Source organism: Pristiophorus japonicus, chromosome 5 (genome assembly GCF_044704955.1).
Source record: "Pristiophorus japonicus isolate sPriJap1 chromosome 5, sPriJap1.hap1, whole genome shotgun sequence".
In the NCBI taxonomy this organism is placed as follows: Eukaryota; Metazoa; Chordata; class Chondrichthyes; family Pristiophoridae; genus Pristiophorus; species Pristiophorus japonicus.
Window position 1 is genome coordinate 227,071,823 of NC_091981.1, and position 25,914 is coordinate 227,097,736.

The 25,914-nt window shown below is 44.0% G+C and overlaps 1 protein-coding gene across 1 annotated transcript in view; it reads right to left on the reverse strand.

The window, feature by feature from the left end:
- cubn (cubilin (intrinsic factor-cobalamin receptor)) overlaps positions 1-25,914 on the reverse strand; it is a 457,745-nt gene that overhangs the window by 371,702 nt on the left and 60,129 nt on the right. Inside the window, exons 10-12 of the mRNA XM_070880231.1 lie at positions 13,817-13,941; positions 12,181-12,367; positions 1,516-1,706 (exon numbers count right to left, since the gene is read on the reverse strand). Of these exons, the coding sequence (XP_070736332.1) occupies positions 1,516-1,706; positions 12,181-12,367; positions 13,817-13,941 (503 nt within the window). The remainder of the gene's footprint in view (positions 1-1,515; positions 1,707-12,180; positions 12,368-13,816; positions 13,942-25,914) is intronic.

A 25,914-nucleotide genomic window follows, 5' to 3' on the forward strand; every position in this document is an offset into this window, starting at 1 on the left:
AGAGCAATATCATAGATGTATTACGAAAGAATGATATCACTTCTTTTGAAAATGAGTTACAAGTTAAAACCATTAGAATACAAGTAACATGAGGGATAGGCATATCCATCATATGCCAACCAAGGGCATTTAGTTCCTTTTGTGCTAACTAAAACATGAGATTTCTCTGATCTGCACTACCACAGTTTGTCATGTTGTGTACTATTAGTGACTCCACTCACCGCTGCTGATAATTCAGAAACATGACAAGCTGAGGATGTTCAATATTGGACAACATAGCACCCTATAGATAGAATAAATAAAACTGATGGTGAATCCACTTATTCACTCTGGAATAGTTCACTACATTCCTCTCTGGAAACACCACTACAGTAGAAATAATTAAATGCATATTCCTGTCCAAATTTAGTAAATTTGGGGGATTTTTCATGTCATTGCCATAGCCAGACTGGAAGAACATTTGACGTTTTTTTTTAATATGCCAATTGGACCTTAGTGAAACATTTCTGCAATAACAGAAAATGCAATGTCTCAAATTGTACTACCAGTCTTCCTGCTCAGCCCATTTAATCCAGACTCAATGGGCAATATCAAACTATCATTGACCATCATTGAGCATAAGTGCATGAAAGCCACAAATACCAAACAAAATGCTTGTACACAGTGTGTAGAAATTGTACAGGCTAGAATATTTAGGTGGAAAACTCAAAAAATTTTATCAATACATTACTGTGATTTAAACATGATGAGCCAAATTCACCAATGGGTTTGAATTAATCCTATCAAGACACTTTTTTACTTAATCAAACCTTTATTGAATCATGATGCTTTTTTGGCCATGAATCAAGTCATGGGAATTTTTTGAAATATTCTTCAAAGGAATAGACAGCCTTTTAACCAGATCAGATTCCTGGATACAGCAGTTCTGTGCCGAATTTTAAACTAAATTTAACTACATTTAAAAAAATGCTGGCAGCTTTAATCTTTCTCATTCGCTCCAGTAATCATCCCACATACAAAGTTGACTCCTTTTGGTGGGAAGATATATGTTTCACTATGTGCTTTCCCTCCCTAATTCACTATATGCTTCCTAACTACAGTACTATTATCTTGGGAAGGGCAGGGCTCAGTATTGCCTTATCCAGATGCAAAGAACATAAAGATGGAATCAGGGTCTGCCTGGTCACAAAACTATCTACTATTTAATACGGTTACAGCAATTAGTTGTTTTTAAAAACTGAGCAAAATAAGCCTTGAAAAATCCCATGGCAATACTTTATCTTAGGTCAGTAACAGTGAATTCACTGGCTAGTTAATATGAAAAGAATGTACTTCATAAGAATGCATCCAGAGTGCCAAATCAGAGTGCAGTCATTTTGTACTCTTGTTAGTCCATAAATTGCATAGTTACAGCAACTGGAATTGGTTCACTTTTAAAATGATCTATTCCCAGAGCACTTACAACTCAAAGCTCCTGAAAGCATACTTATAAAGCATAGAGAAGGGATAATTCACCTCTATGGAGTCCGAGGAACAGCTGTTTTGGGATTCCAACTCCATATGTCTGAAGTGGAGGTGGATGCGCTCCCCAGTGGGCTGCCGGATAATGTAGATGCACTGCCTGCTGCTGGGATATGGATTAGGCCAGTTGGGGGAGCTGAGAATACCCTCACTGTCTCCATATGTTCCTCCACAGCCAGGGTCAGCTATTTGTTAAGAAGACAGAACACACAACTGTTAGTTAAACCATTTGTTTCAAAGAATTTCGACTCGATACCACAGACGTTTGTTACAGCAATAGTTATTTATATATAACCCTATACATTCTCCATGGCTAACAGTGGTGAGAAAATAATGGCACAGAAATTCCTGGGACCCTGCTCGCCTTAGCATCACACCAGAGACCCTGGTCCCAAATCCTGGGATAGAATCATTTGTATGTCCTCGCAGGCCACCAGTGCCTGGAAGGGTACTTCAGCAGTGTCTACCTCAGCTCGTCTCCTCCCGCCCTTCTAAACTTGGAACAGTGTCTTGTCAAATCGGCCGAAGAAACAATAATTCTGGTAAGTCTTCAGCTCTTACAGGAACTTGAGACAGTAATATGGGAAATATGTTGCCCTCCCGTCCCGCCCGCCACCCCCCCTCCCCCGCTGGCTGAATTACAGTGCATATAGTTATGGTGATGTCCAAACCAGTTGCCCTCTTCACAGCCTTCACCCTCCTGCACCAGCTCATGCTGTACCTTGCAGTGGAATACTGCCACGCTGCACAGGGCCACTGCTTGCCACTCCTCTTATGGCCCCGACCTGCCGCTGATGTTCCCACACAGGTCGGGGCCGCCATGCTGCTCCCGGACCGCCGCAAACTGCTCCTTTTAAGGCCCCGACCTGCCACCGATGTTCCCAAGTAGGTCAGGGCCCAGGTCAGTGATTGGAGCATGGGCAGGTACAGCATGAGTGGCGAGGTCTGAGTGAGGGTGCGGCGAGAAATTGCAGAGCAATGCAATCAGGGCTCAGGAGAAACGTGAGTTTGGGACTCAGGAGAGGCATGAGCCCAGAGGCAGCACGGACAATATGTGTGCTCACTAGGTCCGTGGAGCAGAGCTGGTCTCCGATTGTCTTCGTTAACTCTTGCCGATGTACCAAGACCAAGCTCTGTCAAGCATATTTAAAAAAATCCACGCACAGGCATCTTCCACCCTTCAATGTGCAGTTTGGGACCTGGAATATTAGGTCCTTCATTGAAACACCTGTGAACTTGAAAAAATAATGGGACTAAATGCGAACAAGTCCCCTGGACCTGATGGCTTACATCCTACGGTCTTAAAAGAAGTGGTTGCAGAGATAGTGGATGCATTGGTTGTAATCTACCAAAATTCCCTGGATTCTGGGGAGGTCCCAGCAGATTGGAAAACTGTAAATGTAACTCCGCTATTTAAAAAAGGAGGCAGACAGAAAGCAGGAAACTATAGACCAGTTAGCCTAACATCTGTCATTGGGAAAATGCTGGAGTCCATTATTAAGGAAGCAGTAGCAGGACATTTGGAAAAGCATAATTTAATCTAGCAGAGTCAGCATGGTGTTATGAAAGGGAAATCATGTTTGACAAATTTGCTGGAGTTCTTTGAGGATGTAATGAGCAGAGTGGATAAGGGAGAACCAGTGAATGTGGTGTATTTGGATTTCCGGAAGGCATTCGATAAGGTGCCAAATAATACTGCACAAGATAAAAGTTCACGGGGTTGGGGGTAATATATTAACATGGATAGAGGATTGGCTAACGAGCAGAAAACAGAGAGGCGGGATAAATGGGTCATTTTCCGGGTGGCAAACAGTAACTCGTGGGGTGCCGCAGGGATCGGTGCTGGGGCCTCAACGATTTACAATCTATATTAATGATTTGGATGAAGGCACCGAGTGTCATGTACCCAAGTTTGCTGATGATACAAAGATGGGTGGGAAAGCAAATTGTGAGGAGGACACAAAAAATCTGCAAAGGGATACAGATAGGCTAAGTGAGTAGGCAAAAAATTGGCAGATGGAGTATAATGTGGGAAAATGTGAGGTTATTCACTTTGGCAGAAAAAATAGAAAAGCAAATTATAATTTAAATGGCGAAAAATTGCAAAGTGCTGCAGTACAGAGGGACCTGGGGGTCCTTGTGCATGAACACAAAAAGTTAGTATGCAAGTACAGCAAATAATCAGGAAGGCAAATGTACTGTTGGCCTTTATTGCAAGGGGACTAGAGTATAAAAGAAGAGAAGTCCTACTCCAACTGTTCAGGGTAGCCCAGTACAGTCCTACTACAACGGTACAGAGTACTCTAGGTGTGGCCTCACCAATACCCTGTACAGTTTTGGTCTCCGTATTTAAGGAAGGATATACTTGCATTGGAGGCTATTCAGAGAAGATTCACTAGGTTGATTCTGGAGATGAGGGGGTTGACTTATGAAAATAGGTAGAGTAGGTTGGGCCTATACTCATTGGAGTTCAGAGGAATGAGAGGTGATCTTATCGAAACATATAAGAAAATAAGGGAGCTCGACAAGTTAGATGCAGAGAGGATATTTCCACTCATAGGAGAAACTAAAACTAGGGGACATAGTCTCAGAATAAGGACCCTCCCATTTAAAACTGAGACAAGGACAAATTTCTTCTCTGAGGGTTGTAAATCTGTGGAATTCTCTGCCCGAGAGCTGTGAAGGCTGGGTCACTGAATATATTTAAGACGGAGATAGACAGATTTTTGAGAGGTAAGAGAATAAAGGGTTATGGGGAGCGAGCAGGGAAGTGGAGCTGAGTCTATAATCAGATCAGCCATGATCATATTACATGGCGGAGCAGGCTCGAGGGACCAAATGGCCTACTCCTGCTCCTATTTCTTATATTCTTATTTTCTTAACTCATTGAACTCATCTCTTTTTGGCGTGGAAACAAGTCATTCTCGATTCGAGGGACCGCCTAAGAAGAAGAGTGTATATACTTCTAGCATTTTCTGTGTGTGTTTTTTTATATATAAACTATGCTTTCAGGGAGGGGTAATGTCAGTTTATATGATGTTGATATATCCTCAAGGGGACATTGTTTTTGTTGTATTAAATAGCAGGGAAACTGAAACACGGAGCAATAAAAATCATTAGGTCAATCAAGCAGGTTTTTTCCACAATGGCTCTATTATAGACATGTCCTCCTCAGAAAATATCCTGCAAAATCTTTCCCACACCAGCCATTATAAAAGGTCCAACGTAATCTTACTTCTATTTACATACACTGGACCATTTACCTGTTCTACAGAGTATTCAGTCTTCTCCATCTAAACTAGTCCTTATAAACATCAATCTTGTCAGGATAAACGTGTCCTTTTCAGAATGGCAGACAGTGACTAGTGGAGTGCCGCAGGGCTCACTGCTGGGACCCCAGCTCTTTACAATATACATCAATAATTTGGATGAAGGAATTGAGTGTAATATCTCCAAGTTTGCAGATTACATTAAACTGGGTGGCGGTGTGAGCTGTAAGAGGCTGCAGGGTGAGTTGGACAGGTTAGGTGAGTGGGCAAACGCGTGGTAGATGCAGTATAATGTGGATAAATGTGAGGTTATCCACTTTGGGGGCAAAAACACGAGAGCAGAATAATATCTGAATGATGGCAGATTAGGAAAAGGAGAGGTACAACGAGACCTGGGTGTCATGGTTCATCAGTCATTGAAAGTTGGCATACAGGTACAGCAGGCGGTGAAGGCAGCAAATGGCATGTTGGCCTTCATAGGTAGGGGATTTGAGTATAGGAGCAGGGAGGTCTTACTGCAGTTGTACAGGGCCTTGGTGAGGCCTCACCTGGAATATTGTGTTCAGTTTTGGTCTCCTAATCTGAGGAAGGACATTCTTGCTATTGTGGGAGTGCAGCGAAGATTCACCAGACTAATTCCCGGGATGGCAGGACTGACATATGAGGAGAGACTGGATCAACTGGGCCTTTATACATTGGAGTTTAGAAGGATGAGAGGGGATCTCAGAAAATTACAAGATTCTGACGGGACGGGACAGGTTAGATGTGGGTAGATTGTCCCCGATATTAGGGAGGTCCCGAACCTGGGGGCACAGTCTTAGGATAAAGAGTAAGCCATTTAGGACTGAGATGAGGAGAGACTTCTTCACTCAGTGAGTTGTTAACCTGTGGAATTCCCTGCCGCAGAGAGTTGTTGATGCCAGTTCATTGGATATATTCAAGAGGGAGTTAGATATGGCCCTTATGGCTATGAAGAGAAAGCAGGAAAGGGGTACTGAGGGAATGATCAGCCATGGTCTTATTGAATGGTGGTGCAGGCTCGAAGGGCCGAATGGCCTACTCCTGCACCTATTTTCTATGTTTCTAATGCAGGACAGCATACAATTTTGAAACTGCTGCAATAATTCTAATAAGATTTGATGAATAACACACAAATGCTTACATGGCAAGGTAATGTACGTGACATGAAACCCGCGGTCACTGACACTTTTATCACTGTGGAAATGGATCCATGCAGAAGGGCCAGATGTCTGTAGAGGTGGAGGGCTTTCAGTGCTACAGTACTTCTGAAGGATGGGATCCTTGTCCAGCAGCCCATCTCTAATCTAGAGGTAACAATAATTAGTAAGTATTGATAACTGCAGCTTTACTACACACACAGGAACAATACGTACATATATGCAATTTAGAGAGAAAAAGTACCGAATCATACACACCATATGGCAAATAAGACACAAAGGGCTGAATGGCCTCCTTCTGTGCTGTAAATTTCTATGGTAAAGAGGAACATTACTAACATCGAACACGCACACACAGAGAAACAGACTAAGAGTAAAATTGTACACTACAGGGCCACTAATGTACAGGTACCAGGACCACTGCTTCTTGGCCACTGCATGTTCCTTGTGATATAAAAGCAATTCTGTGTGACAAAAATTAAATATTTTTGTCTAAGATTTAGCTTAATAATAGTTTTCTAAAGGCTGGATTTTCAGTTGGAGGCTTTTTCGGGTGATAATGGCGGCGGGGCAGTACATTTTGCGCCGGGAAATGGTTTGCGTCTACAACCACAAAATTCATCAGCTGGGCCCTAAGTGTGGAGTGGAGCGCTAAGGCAGGCTTCATTCCACAACTCTCTTAGGGTGCTTGACCAGCCGAAAATCTGTTGCTAAAGATCCGGCTTTGGAGCACCCTAAGAGAGACCTCCCTGAAAAAATAAATTTGGCACACAAAACACAAACAACATTTCCAATACCTTGCTCACCCCGCATAAAGATACAGCACAAAAATAAAATACTAAAAACAATCACACTTACCTCATGCACTCATTCCTTCCCTCACCGCTGCCGGGACAGCTCTGACCGTCTGTATTTTCAGGTGTGTTGGCTACGGTGCGCTACTGGGTCAGCGCAAAACCAATTTCAAGATCAGGACGCTAACGGGGGTGTTGCACACCCTGCTCTACGCTCTCAGTGACGCCGCAAAACCGGCACTGCATTTCACGGTGGGGTGCTGGAAGCTGGCCTCGCCCCCGGGGCACTAATAGAGGCGCAAGCCCAACAAAAATCCAGCCCACGATGTTATCACAATACCTAACAGGTTACAAACCAGCTTCACTCACAGATATCATGTTTAACATAATTTGATACATTGAATCAATGAGTTGGTTTGACTCTGGGCAGTTTGGTTCAGGGAGAAGCCAAGCTATTTAATTCAAATACAAATATGCGTTATGATTTGTTCAAATATTAATTTTTAGGCATAGCTTTTTAAAAATCTTCTAACCAGCTATGAATTATCTGACACATCCAATTTAAACATTCAGACAGCCTTAGGTAGACCCATTGGCTTAGAAATTGGTTTGCACTGGCAGATTTGCATGAACTGGGTGCAGGAAATGAACCCTGCGATGGAACGGATCGGCCCGACGTACACCTAATATTGGGCCTCGGGTCTCATTTAAAGGAGACCGATGAGCAACGGACGCATGCTGGGTATCCCCAGGCAACTTGCTAGCAGATCATTGCGGGCTGCTGTGTCTCTAGCAGCCGCCCTCAGGAAGTATCTGAATGGAAGGGTTAGGTCCTAGAGGTGAGGGGGCGATCAGGCGGGAGCCAGCAAAGACTCTTCAGTACTGCAGTGGAAGCTGAAGGAGCACTTCTGCTCCTCCTGGTTTCACAGTCAGCTAAGTATTATCTAACAAACATACCTTTTTGGTGGCAGCCTGCCGCAAACCCTTTATGGTTATGCTGCATGTAAACCACCTTTCCTGAACACAGTTGGCCCTGCACCGGCTGCATTCAGGGCAGACCAATTTTGCAAAGGGGGCCTAATACCTGTTTCAGGCACACGTCTTGGACGCCTCTTTTACTGCCTTTACTAACATGGTGGGTGGTGCACTCCCCTAGTCTGGTGCGACTTCCTATGGAAGACAGGGAGCTTGTCTCAAAATTCTAATGACCCTAATGCCAAAATATCAGCTGAGGCCATGGAGGAAGGAAGTCCTATCACCCCTCTCCCCGCTCCCCTTGAGATGCACCCCAACCAAAGGAGGGTGGAATGTCCCAGCCGTAGACTCTGCATGCAGGTGCCTTTGGGCATGTTCTAGTACAATTGTCTAGTGTAACTCCTCTGATCCTCCTCCAAAACCTGCAGATGTAGAGCACTAGCCAGAGGAGTACTCATGTAGGCAGAACACAATGAAATATTCCGGGGGAAAACAGGCAGAACTAGCAGACGAAGTGCAGATTAAAGAAGCTGCCTGTAAGTTCCATTGTGCCAGAAAAACTAAACAATAATGCAGTAAAGTAGCTGAACAGCAAAGAAGCATCAAAATAGATGAAATTATACACAGCAGTAATTGGCAGCAAGCCTGAATCAGACCACTGTAAAACCATAGGCCCAACATGATGGAAGGGGCTTCCCTCATAGTGTCTATTTTATAGCATTGTCAAGCCCTAATTTTTCAGGACCTTAATGAATCCAGTGCACAATACATGTGCAGGCTCTCAGTAATAAAAGCACTTCTGGGGCACTTAGGACATGAAATACACATTGTTGCTGAGAAGGCCTCAGTGCCCAATAATGTGCGGTACTGGATGCTGGTGTGCAGCCAACCTACGGGTACCAAATATTACATTATTGCCTCATGTATACAGAACAGCAGCTAACCATACAAGCGAACATATATTTACACACTATATACAGATGGGGCAGTAGCAAACCACATACAGTATACACAGGAGCAGTAGAAAACCATGCACAGGATATGCATACACAATCTACAAGCCAATCAAGCTCGCACACACACACACACACACATACAAAAATATCGGGAGGAATTATTCCCCCTTTCCTCCTCTTATTTTCCAGTGGAAGTAACAAATATGCAAGGTCAAAATTTCACTAGGATTGCAACTGTCGATGCCCTCCAGTGCTGACCCCACCAAGGTGTGCAAGATCAAATGGAGGGCACCAATTTGTATAGGGCCGATGGATGTCTGCACCACAGCAGCCACATCTCATACACCTACCAGCCCAGGCTGCCTGGAAATCTAGCCTCTCTGCCAGGTCCAGGGAGTGGGGAGGAGTGATAGAGTCGCCCCAAAACAGAGGTATTTGACCCCAAGCAGCTTCAAAAGCGGGCTGCAATTATGAAAATTTAAAAAGTTTGCACTTATGACTTTTGGGGATCCACACCACAATTCTAGCCTGGAAACCTCCACTTCTGTGTGCTTCAGGAGGCTGATACACTTCTTTTTCCTTGATGTACTGACCTTCAACTTACACCAGGTTCCTGTTACGCTGGGGCATGGAATTTTCTGGCGACAGCCCTGATCCTCAGTCGCCTACCTCCCTACCGCCACTCCCCCCCCCCCCACACCTTGCAGGGGAGGCTCTGCCACCAGCAGGGAATCCTGGAAACGAGACCATGCAGTGAGGACCCAGTGTATCTGGGCCCTGGTGAAATTTGTGTGACTCTGTAGAATGGGTTTAGCATTTTTTTTTTACCTCTAGGTAGTCAAAGCTGCAATTTTCATGGTGTCCGATGTGAAGGGGTCCAAATGAAAAAGTAATCAGCAAGTTGGGGCTGACAGAAATGGTCCAATAGCAGTCTCTGTCGTGTGGGTAGTTGCCTGGATAACCCGGCGAACTAATAACACCATAGGCTTCATTGAGATGACTACCACACTCTGAAAAAGTAAAAGTGCAGATGATGCAGGGTATAAGGCTTGTTGTACAGCAAGCAGCCAGGGGTTTTCTTACGGAACTGCCATTTTAAAGGAAAACAGATTGTTATGAAAATGATAAGGAAGCTTTACTGCTGATACGTGATGTACAATTAAGAGTAGCGAAGCATCCCTCTTTTTCCTGTTTTAAATTATTCATAAATAGCTGCTGGAAGCATTATAAATTTGTTCTGGTCTAGCAATTAAAAAAAAACAATTGTTGGAACATTTAAAACAAAACCTTTTCCAATAGTTTTTCACTACAACAACAATTTGCATTTATACAGTGCTTTTAACATTGAAAAATGCATCAAGGCATTTCACAGAGATCTAATCAGGCAAAAATAGAAAGAAGAAAGTATTTGCATTTATATAGCAACTGTTGTGACCTCAGGCACTTTAAAAAGCATTTTACAGCCAATGAAGTACTTTTGAAGTGTCGTCACTGTTGTAATGTTGAAAACGTGGCAGTCAAATTGCCCACAGCAAGTTCCCACAAACAGCAATGTGGTGATGACAAGATAATCTGTTTTCGTGATATTAGTTGAGGGTTAAATATTGGCCAAATAGTGGAGCACTCCCCTGCTTTTCTTCGAATAGTGCCATAGGATCTTTTATGTCAGCTTGAGAGGGCAGACTGGGCCTCGGTTTAATGTGGTAAAAGAACCAGATGCGAGCTAAGGAGAATTGTTTTACGCAGTGAGTTGCTATGATTTGGGATGCATTGCTTGAAAAGGTGGTAGAAGTATATTCAATAATAACTTTCAAAAGGGAATTGGATAAATAATTGAATGGGAAAAATTTGCAGGGCTATGGGGAAAGGGCAGGGGAGTGGGACTAATTGGATAGCTCTTTCAAAGAGACAGCACAGGCATGATGGGCCAAATACCCTCCTTCTGTGCTGTATCATACTATGATTCAATGAATGTTTCATCCGAAAGACAGCACCTCCAACGATTCAGCGCACCCTCAGTACGGTACTGAAGTGTCAGCCTAGATTATGTGCTCAAGTGTCTCTGGTGGGACATGAACCCACAACCTTCTGACTCAGAGAGTTATCCCTGAGCCAAAGCTAATACAATCAGTGGCCGAGTGGACCCCAAGTCCACCTGAGTGAAGAGGCGCAGACCCATCCCAAATTAGGGGGATGGGGTCATTTGAATATGCAGTGACCACGCATTGCAGCAACAAGGGCACTTTAGTGACACCATTCCCATCTGCCTTTGTGGAGCAGCTGTGGGCCATTACGCATCACAAGATATCTGCTAAAGCCTTTCCCAGGCCAAAGGAAAAAGGTGGTCATAAAATCTTCTGCTCTTGATTATCTGGAGCCTGCCGAAAGACTTCAATGGTACTCATGCCAGCTCGAGATTGGCGAAAATTCCATTGAGATCTTTTAAGTGTTTAAATTACAGAATTCCCAGGGTAGCCCAGAAACTCTCCCAAATATGTTCATTTGATGCAGGGAGGATGAATGGTAGATCCACTGATGTTCCTGCACTGGAAAATGGCTGCACGAAAAAAAGGAGCAGAATCCCAATGGAACCAGTTTCTGCCCCTTGTTACATGTTCCAATCCAGAGAACTGTCAGGTGTCCACTCTGATCCCTACAGGAATTTCTGGGCCATTGAATATTAAATATATTCAAGACTGAGATCGATATATTTTTGGACATTAAGGGAATCAATGGATATGGGGATAGGGAGGGAAAGTGGATTTGAGGTGGAGAATCAGCCAAAGTTTTACTGAGCAGAGAGATCTAGAAACTCAAAAACGTAATTCACTGCAAGTGCAATTGCAAGTAGATAAAACGGCAACAGTAATTTAGGTTTTATAAACAGGGACATGGAGCACAAGAGTAAAGAAATAATGATAAAATTTGATTGGCCACAGTTGGAGTACAAAGTGCACTTTTGAGTGTCCCAATATAGAAAGGACATTAAAGCCATAGAGAGTGTATAGATTCAACAGGATGATATCAGGGATAGGAAGCTATAGTTATAACGAGAGACTTGAGACAATGGGATTATATGCACTGATACAAGGAAAGCTAAGAGGAGATTTAGTAGAAGTTTTAAAATGACAAAGGACTTTGATAGGGTGAATAGTGAAAGACTAGTGGGGAGTCAGTGATGAGGAGAGTGAGGAGACAGGTTAGGAGAAATGTCTTTGCCACAGGGAGTGATTCAGGCTGGGACCACTGCATCTTTTAGGAGAAAATTATATAGATAATTGAATACAGGGCTGTGCGGAGTGAATGAAGGGTCGGCGACCTGAAACGTTAACTGTTTCTCTCTCCACAGATGTTGCCTGACCTGCTGGGTACTTCCAGCATATTCTGTTTTTATTTCAAATTTCCAGCATCCCCCGTATTTCGCTTTTGAGTTAATCTCCTGGACTCTCTCTATCCACACAACATTCACACTCTCTCATGGTTTTACCTTGCTGTGGTATCTGGCACTGTGGGCCTGTCCAGTCTGTGGTGCAAGTACAAGAGTAACTATTGACACCATCAGTACAGATTCCATCATTCTGGCAAGGGATGCTGGCACACTCATTAATATTCTGAGTACAGTTGGTGCCAATCCATCCTGGATCACAAACGCACACATAACTTGAAATCATGGTCTGTAGAAAGCAAAGGGATAGTACGAGAAACTTTGTAATTTCCTGTGAAACAAATACTATTGTTGGGAATTTCTTTGCAGCTGCTCCCGCTCCATCGCCTCAACTTCCCGGTACATCTGGCGAAGTTATGGCAGCGGAACAGGAGCAGTTGCAAGGAAATATATAACGGTGGCAAAATAATCCTCTATGGGCTATGGTCTACACTAAAAAACTGTTTTGTTCGAAGTTTATGTTTATTCCCTCCAATTTTCTCCCCTGCTTTCCTTTTTTGAAGGCACTGACTCATGTTATAAGGCAGTAATGAAACTTGAGTGGTTCATTATTAGCATCTGAATCCCAAGATATGTTTCAACCTGGAAACATGCTCCACTGCATATTTCATTTTTTTCCTTTAATTATTAAAAAGGCTGTCCAGATATGCTTTGTAGAATTCTTCCAGAAATTCTGGAAAAACTGCATTAAATTCCATTCACACTATATCTGCTGAACTAGTTTTGAAAACATTTCACTCTAAAAAAAAAAAAAATCTGCAAACGTGAATGTTCTTCTGTGAAAGAAAATTGCCATCAATATTGTGGAATAACATTTTTTTTAACCTGGAGCTGGAAAAGCACCAAACCATTTGGGCTCAGAGCATTCCTCTTCCCACTATCCTTTTATGGGAGATTAACCTGAGGCGGGAAGAATGGCAACCACACAAAACTTAGGTGTTACCCTTAAACTTTCATCCTGTACAAGGCCTTTCTGTTTCATGAGAGAAAAAAAGGCCATTACTTAGCCACCTCCATGACCACACGTCGATGTTTATGGACAATCGGGGTGCCTTCACTAACCCAGAACTGCATTTGATCTGATGTGTTGTAAACAATTTGACTTTAAAACTGTATCACCCAGCACACTGTTCTCTGAACAGAATGTATCATGAACCAATGTGTATCTTATTTATCATTTTTTTAAATTAAAAAAAAACAGATATAGTAAAATGAAAATAGGAACTACTGTCCAGTAACAGAAGTAACTGCAAAATCTATCCTTTCAATGTTCTTCATATTCATGTGTAACTCTCACTGCGTGTAATGTATGTACCTGTGAGTGTGCTCACAGGTTTTTGAACTGTTGCATTGTGAGTGGCTTAGCCGGTCACGTGATGTTCACTAGATTCAATAAAACCCCAGTCAGTTAGGTCTAGGTCATCCACGATGAGGTATACAGTGGTGAGCCTAGAGGATGAACTGATAATGTGTGGTGTGATTGTTAAACCTTTCTTAATAAACCAACTAGTTCTTAATGGTAATGTTTTGCTATGAATTCTTAAGCAAAGAACACATGAAACAAATACATTACACCATGCTTCATTGAAAAAATGTAAATCATCCAATTAAGTTTTCTCCGTAATATTGCTCAGCAAGATATCAGTAAACAAAGCTTCTTTGCATAATTATAACTTACAAAGCAGTGCCCATTTACACAGGGGTGGTGGTGCTGACAGACATCACTGAGAGGAATACAGCCATCGGGTCCATAGCCATTTCCAGCATAATCGGGAGGACAAGAGCAAACAAGAAGGTTATTACCTGAGAAGTAGAAAAGCAAGGGAAAGTCAGCTCTCTATTTCATATCAATGATGCATGAAATAATCAATAGTTGGTTCATTGTAAATTTTTATAGACCACAAATATGCTACAAACAACAGAGGGCCTCATATATTTAGTGATTAGTGGAGGTAGGAGCAAGAAAGTTCAGGTAAAAGGAACTTTCTCTTATTGGCAGGAAGAGTGAAGAATATGTCCAAATTTGCTGATGTTATCAAGTTAGGAGAACCTTGGATGTGAGCAAGCACCCTACCACTGTAATGGCATGTAGAAACATAGAAACATAGAAAATAGGTGCAGGAGTAGGCCATTCGGCCCTTCGAGCCTGCACCACCATTCAATAAGATCATGGCTGATCATTCACCTCAGTACCCCTTTCCTACTTCCTCTCCATACCCCTTGATGCCTTTAGTCGTAAGGGCCACATCTAACTCCCTCTTGAATATACCCAACGAACTGGCATCAACAACTCTCTGCGGTAGGGAATTTCACAGGTTAACAACTCTGAGTGAAAAAATTTCTCCTCATCTCAGTCCTAAATGGCTTATCCCTTATCCCTAGACTGTGTCCCCTGGTCTTGGACTTCCCCAAACATCGGGAACATTCTTCCTGCATCTAACCTGTCCAGTCCCGTCAGAATTTTATATGCTTCTATGAGATCCCTTCTCATCCTTCTAAACTCCAGTGAATAAAGGCCCAGTCGATCCAGTCTCTCCTCACATGTCAGTCCAACCATCCCGAGAAACAGTCTGGTGAACCTTCGCTGCACTTCCTCAATAGCAAGAACATCCTTCCTCAGTTTAGGAGACCAAAACTGAACACAATATTCCAGGTGAGGCCTCACCAAGGCCCTGTACAACTGCACTAAAACCTCCCTGCTCCAATACTCAAAACCCCTAGCTATGAAGGCCAACATACCATTTGCCTTCTTCACCGCCTGCTATACCTGCATGCCAACTTTCAATGACTGATGTACCATGACACCCAGGTCTCGTTGCACCTCCCCTTTTTCTAATCTGCCGCCATTCAGATAATATTCTGCCTTCGTGTTTTTGTCCCCAAAGTGGATAACCTCACATTTATCCACATTATACTGCATCTGCCATGCATTTGTCCACTCACCTAACCTGTCCAAGTCACCCTGTAGCCTCTTCGCATCCTCCTCACAGCTCACACCTCCACCCAGTTTAGTGTCATCTGCAAACTTGGAGATATTACCCTCAATTCCTTCATCTAAATCATTGATGTATATTGTAAATAGCTGAGGTCCCAGCACTGAGCCCTGCGGCACGCCACTAGTCACTGCCTGCCATTCTGAAAAGGCCCCGTTTATCCCGACCCTCTGCTTCCTGTCTGCCAACCAATTCTCTATTCATGTTACTACACCAATCCACAGGGCATGCCTCATCAAATTTACAATCCACCCGGTGATCCAGTTATCTTACTCATTTTTTAAAGATCAATCTGCAACAACATTTTTATTACAAACAATGCTTTAACTCCAAAGATGTTATTGTTTCTGTAAATCCCTGATCAGCTTTCCTTACAACTACACACGGACCAACTCATACGCTGCAAATGCAGATCGGTACTGTTTTCATTGGAATGCTATAAGGGTGATTTTTAAAATAAAACAAATGCAAACTTTGCTATAAATAATAAAAATAATTATCAGGGCCCCAGTTTTAAGTTGTGAAATTAAACAGAAGTTACCAAATCATGACTTTTATGACAGAAGACATTAAGGAGTCTGTTTTCAATGTTATGACAAAGTAAGTTAATTCTGGTGATCAGAATATGAGTCATACTGAACACTATTTGCATCGCAAAATATTTGTCTGTGCGAGTAGAGTCCAAAATTGGGAATTCATAAAACTGGAAAGATGTTAACCATGGCTCAGTGGTAGCACTCTTGCCTCCGTCAGAAGGTTGTGGGTTCAAGTTCCGCTCCAGAGACTTGAGTACCTAATCTAGCCTGACACTCCACTGCAGTACTGAGGGAATGTTGCACTGTTTTACAGATGAGATGTTAAACTGAAGCCCATCTGCCCTCTCAGGTGTACATAAAAGATCCCATGGCACTATTTAAAGACGACCAGGCTTTGGTCAGGCAAATTCAGCATGGATTTATGAAGGGGAAGTCATGTTTGACAAATTTGCTGGAATTCTGAGGATGTAACGAACAGGGTGGATAAAGGGTAACCAGTGGATGTGGCGTATTTAGGCTTCCAGAAAGCATTTGACAAGATGCCACACAAAAGGTTACTGCACAAGATAAAAGTTCACGAGAAAGATTGCAAAGTACTGCACTACAGCGGGACCTGGGGGTACTTGTGCATGAAACACAGTAGGATAGTATGCAGGTACAACAAGTGATCAGGAAGGCCAAGGTATCTTGGCCTTTATTGCAAAGGGGATGGAGTATAAAAGCAGGGAAGTATAGTTACAGCTGTATGAGGTATTGGTGAGGCCACACCTGGAATACTGCATACAGTTTTGGTTTCCATATTTATGAAAGGATAGACTTGCTGTGGAGGCAGTTCAGAGAAGGTTCACTCGGTTGATCCCAGGGATGAGTGGGTTGACTTATGAGGAAAAGTTGAATAGGTTGGGCCTCTACTCATTGGAATTCAGAAGAATGAGAGGTGATCTTATCGAAATGTATAAGACTATGAGGGGGCTTGACAAGGTGGATGCAGAGAGGATGTTTCCACTGGTGGGGGAGACTAGAACTAGAGGGCATGATCTTAGGATAAGGGGCCGCCCATTTAGAACTGAGATGACGAGAAATTTCTTCTCTCAGAGGTTTGTGAATCTGTGGAATTCGCTGCCTCAGAGAGCTGTGAAAGCTGGGACATTAAATAAATTTAAGACAGAAATAGACAGTAAACGATAAGGGGATAAGGGGTTATGGGGAGTGGGCAGGGAAGTCGAGCTGAGTCCATGATCAGATCAGCCATAGAAACATAGAAAATAGGTGCAGAAATAGGCCATTTGGCCCTTCGAGCCTGCACCACCATTCAATAAGATCATGGCTGATCATTCACCTCAGTACCCCTTTCCTGCTTTCTCGCCATACCTCTTGATCCCTTTAGCTGTAAGGGCCATATCTAACTACCTCTTGAATATATCCAATGAACTAGCATCAACAACTCCCTGTGGTAGAAAATTTCACAGGTTAACAACTGTCTGAGTGAAGAAGTTTCTCCTCATCTCAGTCCTAAATGGCTTACCACTTATACTAAGACTGTGTCTCCTGGTTCTGGACTTCCCCAACATCGGGAACATTCTTCCTGCATCTAACCTGTCCAGTCCCGTCAGAATTTTACATGTTTCTATGAGATCTCCTCTCATCCTTCTAAACTCCAGTGAATACAGGCCCAGTCGATCCAGTCTCTCCTCATATGTTAGTCCTGCCATCCTGAGAATCAGTCTGGTGAACCTTCGCTGCACTCCCTCAATAGCAAGAACGTCCTTCCTCAGATAAGGAGACCAAAACTGAACACAATATTCCAGGTGAGGCCTCACCAAGGTCCTGTAAAACTGCAGCAAGCCCTCCTTGCTCCTATACTCAAATCCCCTAGCTATGAAGGCCAGCATATCATTTGCCTTCTTCACCGCCTGCTGTACCTGCATGCCAACTTCCAATGACTGATATACCATGACACCCAGGTCTCGTTGCATCTCCCCTTTTCCTAATCTGCCGCCATTCAGATAATATTCTGCCTTTGTGTTTTTGCTCCCAAAGTGGATAAACTCACATTTATTCACATTATACTGCATCTGCCATGCATTTGCCCACTCACCTAACCTGTCCAAGTCACCCTGCAGCCTCTTAGCGTCCTCCTCACAGCTCACACCGCCACCCAGCTTAGTGTCATCTGCAAACTTGGAGATATTACATTCAATTCCTTCATCCAAATCATTGATGTATATTGTAAATAGCTGGGGTCCCAGCACTGAGCACTGTGGCACCCCACTAGTCACTGCCTGCCATACTGAAAAGGACCCGTTAATCCCAACTCACTGGTTCCTGTCTGCCAACCAGTTCTCTATCCACGTTAGTACATTACCCCCAATACTATGTGCTCTAATTTTACACACCAATCTCTTGTGTGGGACCTTGTCAAAAGCCTTTTGAAAATCCAAATACACCACATCTACTGGTTCTCCCTTGTCCACTCTACTAGTTACATCCTCAAAAAATTCCAGAAGATTTGTCAAGCATGATTTCCCTTTCATAAATCCATGCTGACTTGGACCAATCCTGTCACTGCTTTCTAAATGTGCTGCTATTTCATCTTTAATAATTGATTCCAACATTTTCCCCACTACTGATGTTAGGCTAACTGATCTATAATTACCCATTTTCTCGCTCCCTCCTTTTTTAAAAAGTGGTGTTACGTTAGCTGCCCTCCAGTCCATAGGAACTGATCCAGAGTCGATAGACTGTTAGAAAATGATCACCAATGCATCCACTATTTCTAGGGCCACTTCCTTAAGTACTCTGGGATGCAGACTATCAGGCCCCGGGGATTTATCGGCCTTCAATCCCATCAATTTCCCAACACAATTTCTCACCTAATAAGGATTTCCGTCAGTTCCTCCTTCTCACTAGACCCTCGGTCCCCTAGTATTTCCGGAAGGTTATTTGTGTCTTCCTTCGTGAAGACAGAACCAAAGTATTTGTTTAACTGGTCTGCCATTTCTTTGTTCCCCATTATAAATTCACCTGAATCTGACTGCAAAGGACCTATGTTTAGCTTCACTAATCTTTTCCTCTTCACATATCTATAGAAGCTTTTGCAGTCAGTTTTTATGTTCCCGGCAAGCTTCCTCTCGTACTCTATTTTCCCCCTCCTAATTAAACACTTTGTCCTCCTCTGCTGAATTCTAAATTTCTCCCAGTCCTCAGGTTTGCTGCTTTTTCTGACCAATTTATACGCCTCTTCCTTGAATTTAACACTATCCTTAATTTCCCTTGTTAGCCACGGTTGAACCACCTTCCCTGTTTTATTTTTTACTCCAGACAGGGATGTACAATTGTTGAAGTTCATCCATGTGATCTTTAAATGTTTGCCATTGCCTATCCACCGTCAACCCTTTAAGTATCATTCGCCCGTCTATTCTAGCTAATTCACGTCTCATACCACCGAAGTTACCTTTCCTTACGTTCAGGACCCTAGTCTCTGAATTAACTTTGTCACTCTCCATCTTAATAAAACAAAGCTTTTGACAAGGTCCCACATGGTAGGCTGATCAAAAAAGTAAAAGCCCATGGGATCCAAGGGAGAGTGGCAAATTGGATCCAAAATTGGCTCAGTGGCAGGAAGCAAAGGGTAATGGTTAAGGAGAGCTTTTGTGACTGGAAGGATGTTTCCAGTGGGTTTCCACAGTGCTCGGTACTCGGTCCCTTACTTTTTTTAGTATATATTAATGATTTAGACTTAAATGTAGGGGGCGTAATAAAGAAATTTGCAGATGATAAATATGGTTGACAGTGAGGAGGAAAGCTCTAGACTGCAGGAAGGTATTGATAAACTGGTCTGTTGGACAGAAAAGTGCCAAATGGAATTCAATCTGGAAAAGTGTGAGATAATGCATTTGGGAAGGAGCAACAAGGCAAGGGAATACACAATAAATGTAAGGATACTGAGATGTGTGGAGGAACAGAGTGACCTTGGAGTATCTGTCCACAGATCCTTAAATGTATAGCAGGACAGGTCGATAAGGTAGTTCAAAAGGCATATGGAATGCTTTCCTTTATTAGCTGAGGCACAGAATACAAGAGCAAGGAAGTTATGCTAGAACTGTATAAACATTAGTTAGGCAACAGCTTGAGTACTGCGTGCAGTTTTGGTCACCACATTACAGGAAGGATGTGATTGCATGAGAAAGAGTCTAGAGGGGATTTACAGGGATGTTGCCAGGATTGGAAAACTTTAGCTATGAGGAAAGATTGGATAGGCTGGGGTTGTTTTCCTTGGAACAGAGGCGGCTGAGCGGAGATTTAATTGAAATGTATAAATTTATGAGGGGCCTAGATAGAATGGATAGAAAGGATCTATTTCCCTTAGCATAGGGGTCAATAACCAGGGGCCATAGATTTAAAGTAGTTGTCAGAAGGATTGGAGGGGAGATGAGGAAACATTTCTTCACCCAGAGGGTGGTGGGAGTCTGCAACTCACTGCCTGAGAGTGGTAGAGGCAGAAACACTCATCACATTTAAAAGGTGCGTGGATGTGCACTTAAAGAACCGTAATCTACAGGGCTACAGACCTAGTGCTGGAAGGTGGAATTAGGCTGGGTAACTCTTGTTGTGTAGAAGAACTCCACCGAGGCTGAGTACTGTGAGCTAATCTTAGTGTGACCTTAGTCATCTTTATTACAACTCTAGAGTACCTAAACAACATGGCAGCCAACCTTTTATACTGGCCCTGCATGTGTGTGCAGGTGACCATTAGGACTCCAACAGTCGCGCCCTCTGGTGGCATGTATTACATAGTTTCATACATAACATCACTCCCCCTCAAAGTCTTCGGTACAAGTTATTTACAAGTTGAAGCGATCCGGAGCTCTTCGCTCTCTGGTTGATCGTCTAAGTTCAAACCCTGGTCTGTGTGAGTTGGCCGGACCATTGCTGCACTGCACCACAACTGGTCTGACCAGACTGTCAAGAACGGTGGGTTCATCCCCGTGATTGACAGCGAGGTCAATTGCAGGTTGGGTGTGTGTTGGTGGATCTTCGATGGTGATGTCCTCTTCAAGTCATTCCTGGTTGTCAGTAAATCGCAATTACGTCTGATCTAAATGCTTTCTGCTCGTTTGGCTATTAACAGTTTGATGATAAACACCCTATTCCCTTCCTTGGCCAAAACAGTGCCAGCAACCCACTTGGGACCATGACTGTAATTCAGGACAAACACAAGGTCGTTACCATCACGTGAAACAGCGCACGATCGTGGTACATGTTCTGCCGGTGTCACCAGGTTTCCATGTGATCATTAAGATCCGGGTGGACTAGGGAGAGCTGGTTTTGAGGGCTCTCTTTATTAACAATTCTGCTGGGGGAATCTTGGTGAGTGAATGGTGTAGCGTCCAGTAACTGAGCAGAATGCGAGACAAGTGGATCTAGTTGAAATCTCAACTCACAATATACGACTCTGGCACCTCAGCTCCGGCAGATGTTCTTTTAATTTTTACTTGCAGCAAGGGAAGAGTCTCACTCAGTCAAAGGCTAAGTGAAGACCTCCAATATGTACAGTTTCACGAGGTATTTATACAGTATAAAAACAAGTTATGGTCCCATCCTGTGTATTGGTTCTACCTTTGCAGTCAGCGAATACAGATAAAAAGTTAATGATTACCACATTCTTGTCTTGACATTGTTTCCAAATGTCTCCTTTGTCAGAGTTATTGGTGGGCCAGTCATCCATTATTCGATTAGGGTGTGATAATGTGCGATTACCTGCCTTGCATTGTGTCAGGATTGTCCAGTTTCCTGGTCAGTTATTTGGGCCCCTGATTTCCATAGTGGTTGATTGAGTACTTGGCTTCTTGCATATTATGAATGAGTTCTGTACAAGAGATAATGGCTAGTAATTTGATTATCTCATAGGGGGGTGAATTGGTGCTGCATGGATAAGACAGGGGAGCACAATGGGTGGTACTTGTCTCAGCAGAACAGTTTAATGTTGTCTGGTGGCTATTAATCAGCTATCAGCAGTTTCAATCTAGGTTACCATGTTTATGCAAACAGACTGTCTGTTGCGGAAGTTTCTGGAAGGACCAGGACTCCATTTTGTTTTATGTCAAAAAGGGTACAAAAAACAGTGTAATGCAGCTTTAAAAAAATACATTTCCACAGTCTGCAGGGAGCCGTCCGTCACGCATTTCATGCTCTGCTTAATTGTTTGGACTGCCCACTCCGCTTGACTGTTAGACGCGGGCTTAAACGGAGCAGACCTGACATGCTTGATGCCATTGCGGGTCATAAACTCGTTGAATTCCGAGCTGGTGAAACATGGTCCATTGTCACTGACAAGGATGTCGGGCAAGCCATGGGTGGCGATCATGGCCCGGAGGCATTCAATGGTGGCTGTGGACGTGCTGGATGACATGATTATACATTCAATCCATTTGGAGTAAGCGTCCACAACTACTAAAAATAACTTTCCTAGAAAGGGGCTGGCAAAATCTACGTAGATCCTGGACCATGGTTTGGAGGGCCATGATCACAGAATCAGTGGAGCCTATCTTGGTGCTGTACTGATGCATGCATGACTCCAAGTCCGAGTCAATGCCGGGCCACCAAACATGCGACCTGGCAATTGCCTTCATCATAACAATGCCTGGGTGGGTACTGTGTAGGTCGCATATAAATGTTTCCCTGCCTTTTTTTGGCAAAACCATGTGATTACCCCATAAGAGACAATCTAACTGGATGGACATTTCAGCTTTGTGTCGGTGAAACGGCTTAATTTCATCTTGCATTTCCCTGGAAACGGCCAACCAGTTCCCATTTAGGACGCAACTCTTTACGAATGATAGCACAGGATCCTGGCTGGTCCAGGTCCTGATCTGGCAAGCTTTGACGGGTGACCCCTCGCTCTCAAAAGCATCCATGATCAGTAGCAAGTCTGCGGGCTGCGCCATTTCAATCCCAGTGGTGGTAATGGTAGCCGGCTGAGAGCATCGGCACAGTTTTCAGTGCCTGGTCTGTGGCGGATAACATAGTCATAAGCGGATAATGTTAGTGCCCATCTTTGAATGCGGGACGAAGCATTGGTATTTATACCTTTGCTCTCTGAAAACAGTGAAATGAGCGGTTTGTGGTCAGTTTCAAGCTCAAACCGAAGTCCAAATATGTATTGGTGCATTTTCTTAACCCCATATACACATGCTAACGCCTCTTTCTCAACCATACTATAGGCTCTCACAGCCTTAGACAGACTCCTAGACACATAAGCAACCGGTTGGATGTTGCCCAATACATTGGCTTGCTGTAACACACAGCCAACCCTGTACGATGAGGTGTCACAAGCTAGCACTAAACGTTTACATGGGTCATAGTGTACAAGTAACTTATTTGAACATAGCATGTTTCTGGCCTTCTCAAAGGCTGCCCCAAACCCAGTCGTCACCCTTACGTAGCAGCATGTGCAAAGGCTCTAACAATGTGCTCAACCAGGTAAAAAGTTATCAAAATAGTTGAGGAGTCCCAAGAATGAACGCAGCTCCATCACATTCCGTGGTCTGGGTGCATTCTTGATGGCCTCTGTCTTTGAGTCCGTGGGCCTGATGCCGTCTGCTGCATTCTTTCTCCCTAAAAATTTGACTTCTGGCACCAGGAAAACACACTTGGAGCGTTTCAGCCTGAGTCCCACTCTGTCTGGACGACTTAGAACCTCTTCCAGGTTGTGTAGATGTGCGATGGTGTCACGACCAGTGATCAGGATGTTGTCTTGAAACACAACAGTGCGCAGAACAGATTTCAGCAAACTCTCCATGTTTCTCTGGAAAATGGCTGCAGCCGTGCGAATCCTGAAAGAGCACCTATGGTACATAAACAGCCCTTTGTGTGTGTTGATGCACGTTAGTCTTTTCGAAGATTCAACCAGCTCCTGTGTCATGTAAGCGGAGGTTAGGTCCAACTTGGTGAACGACTTCCCCCCCCCCCCGCTAACGTTGCGAACAGGTCATCCACCTTGGGCAGCGGGTACTGGTCCTGTATTGAGACTTGGTTAATCGTTACCTTGTAGTCACCGCAGATTCTGACCGTGCCATCGCTTTTCAACACCGGGACAATTGGACTGGCCCACTCGTTGAACTCGACTGGTGATATGATTCCTTCGCGTTGGAGTCTGTCCAGTTCGATCTCGACTTTCTCCCTCATCATGTATGGAACTGCCCGAGCCTTGTGATGGATGGGCCTTGCATCGGGGCCTAGATGGATCTGTACCTTGGCGCCTGTGAAGTTGCCGATGCCTGGTTCGAATAGCGAGGGAAACTTGCTCAACACTTGAGCACACAAGGCGTCATCCACTGAAGATTGTGCTTTGATGTTGTTCCAATTCCATCTAATCTTTTCTAGCCTGCTTCTGCCGAACAGTGTTGGGCCATTGCCTGGAACAATCCACAATGATAGGTCATGCACAGCTCCATCATACAATACCTTCACTGCTGCACTTCCAATGACTGGTATAAGCTCTTTGGTGTAGGTACGTAGCTTTGCATTAATCGGGCTCAGTTTGGGCCTTTGTGCTTTATTGCCCCACAGTTTCTCGAAAGTCTTCTGGCTCATTATTGACTGACTCTCGCCCGTGTCCAACTCCATGGATACTGGAACTCCATTTAATTTGACTTTCAGCATTATAGGAGGGCTCTTGCTGGTGAAGGTCTGTACCCCTGTACCCCTGTGCTGCATGATCCGCGCCCGATCGATCATCCTTTGCCACATGGTATGTTGCAGCACTCTTGCACATTCGCTGGAGGTGCCCCATCATTGCGCAGTCTTTGCACACATAGTGCTTGAATCGACATTGATGGGCCTGATGATTACCCCCAACATGATGCTAATGGATTCACATTCACCCCCGATGGCGGACTCTGAGTCATCACAGGTCTTGCAGCCGCAACCATATAGGCCCTGCCATATGCAATTCGGCCTGCTAGCGACGTCATTTTATGCACAGTATTTGCCAGTGAGCTTCGATGTTTGGTGTTATCGTCCGTGGCCATGCATGCCTGTGTGATCGCGATGACCCTGCTCAGGTGTAGGGTTTCGGCAGCCAGCAGCTTTTGAAGAATGACCTCGTGGCTGATGCCCAGCATGAAAAAGTACCAAAGCATTTGCCCCAACGCAGCTCCAAAATCGCAAGGTCCCGCGAGGCGTCTCAGGTCGGCGACATAACCCGCCACATCCTGGCCCCCAGAGCGATGGTGCGTGTAAAAACGATATCTGGCCATGAGGATACTCTCCTTCGGCTTGATGTGGTCCCGAACCAGCGAGCACAACTCTGTATATTCCTTCTCCGTTGGTTTTGTCGGTGCAAGCAGATTCTTGATGAGGCTGTATATTTTAGGCCCACAGATGGTGAGGAGAACCGCCCTGTGCTTGGCTGTGTTAGTGTCTCCTTCCAGTTTGTTGACCACAAAGAACTGGTTGAGATGTTCTACGAAAGCTTCCCAACCATCATCCTCTATGAATCTCTCTAATATTCCAACGGCAGCCATGGTTGCATGAAGGTTCATATTCTGTTACTCGTTGCCCATTGTTGTGTATAGAAGAACTCCACGAGGCTGAGTACTGTGAGCTCAGCTTAGTGTGACCTTAGTCTTCTTTATTACAACTCCAGAGTGTCTAAACAACATGGCAGCCAACCTTTTATACTGGCCCTGCACGTGTGTAGGTGACCATTAGGACTCCAACAGTCACGCTCCATGGTGGCAAGTATTAAGGATTAGAGGGGAGATGAGGAAACACGTCTTCACTCAGAGGGTGGTGGGAGTCTGGAACTCACTGCCTGAAAGGGTGGTAGAGACAGAAACGCTCATCACATTTAAAAGATACTTGGATGTGCACTTAAAGAGGTGTAATCTACAGGGCTATGGACCTAGTGCTGGAAGGTGGGATTAGGCTGGGTAACTCTCTTTTGACTGGCACAGACACAATGGCCTGAATGGCCTCCTTCTGTGTTGCAATTTTCTATGATTCTATGAGAGTATATTCTGTGCATTTGCTCACCAAAGTGCTTCTTCTAAAGGGTGTTAAACATGGAGGAGTATGTTATTGAAGAGAAATGTATAACAATTGGCTGAGGGAGGACGATAGGTAATAATCAGCAATAGGTTTCCGTGCACATGTTTGATCTGAAGCCATGAGACTTCGTGACTTCTCCGTTTTTGGATAGGAGTCAATGTTAGGAGGCCCAAGACGAGGCCAGGCCCTTCCCC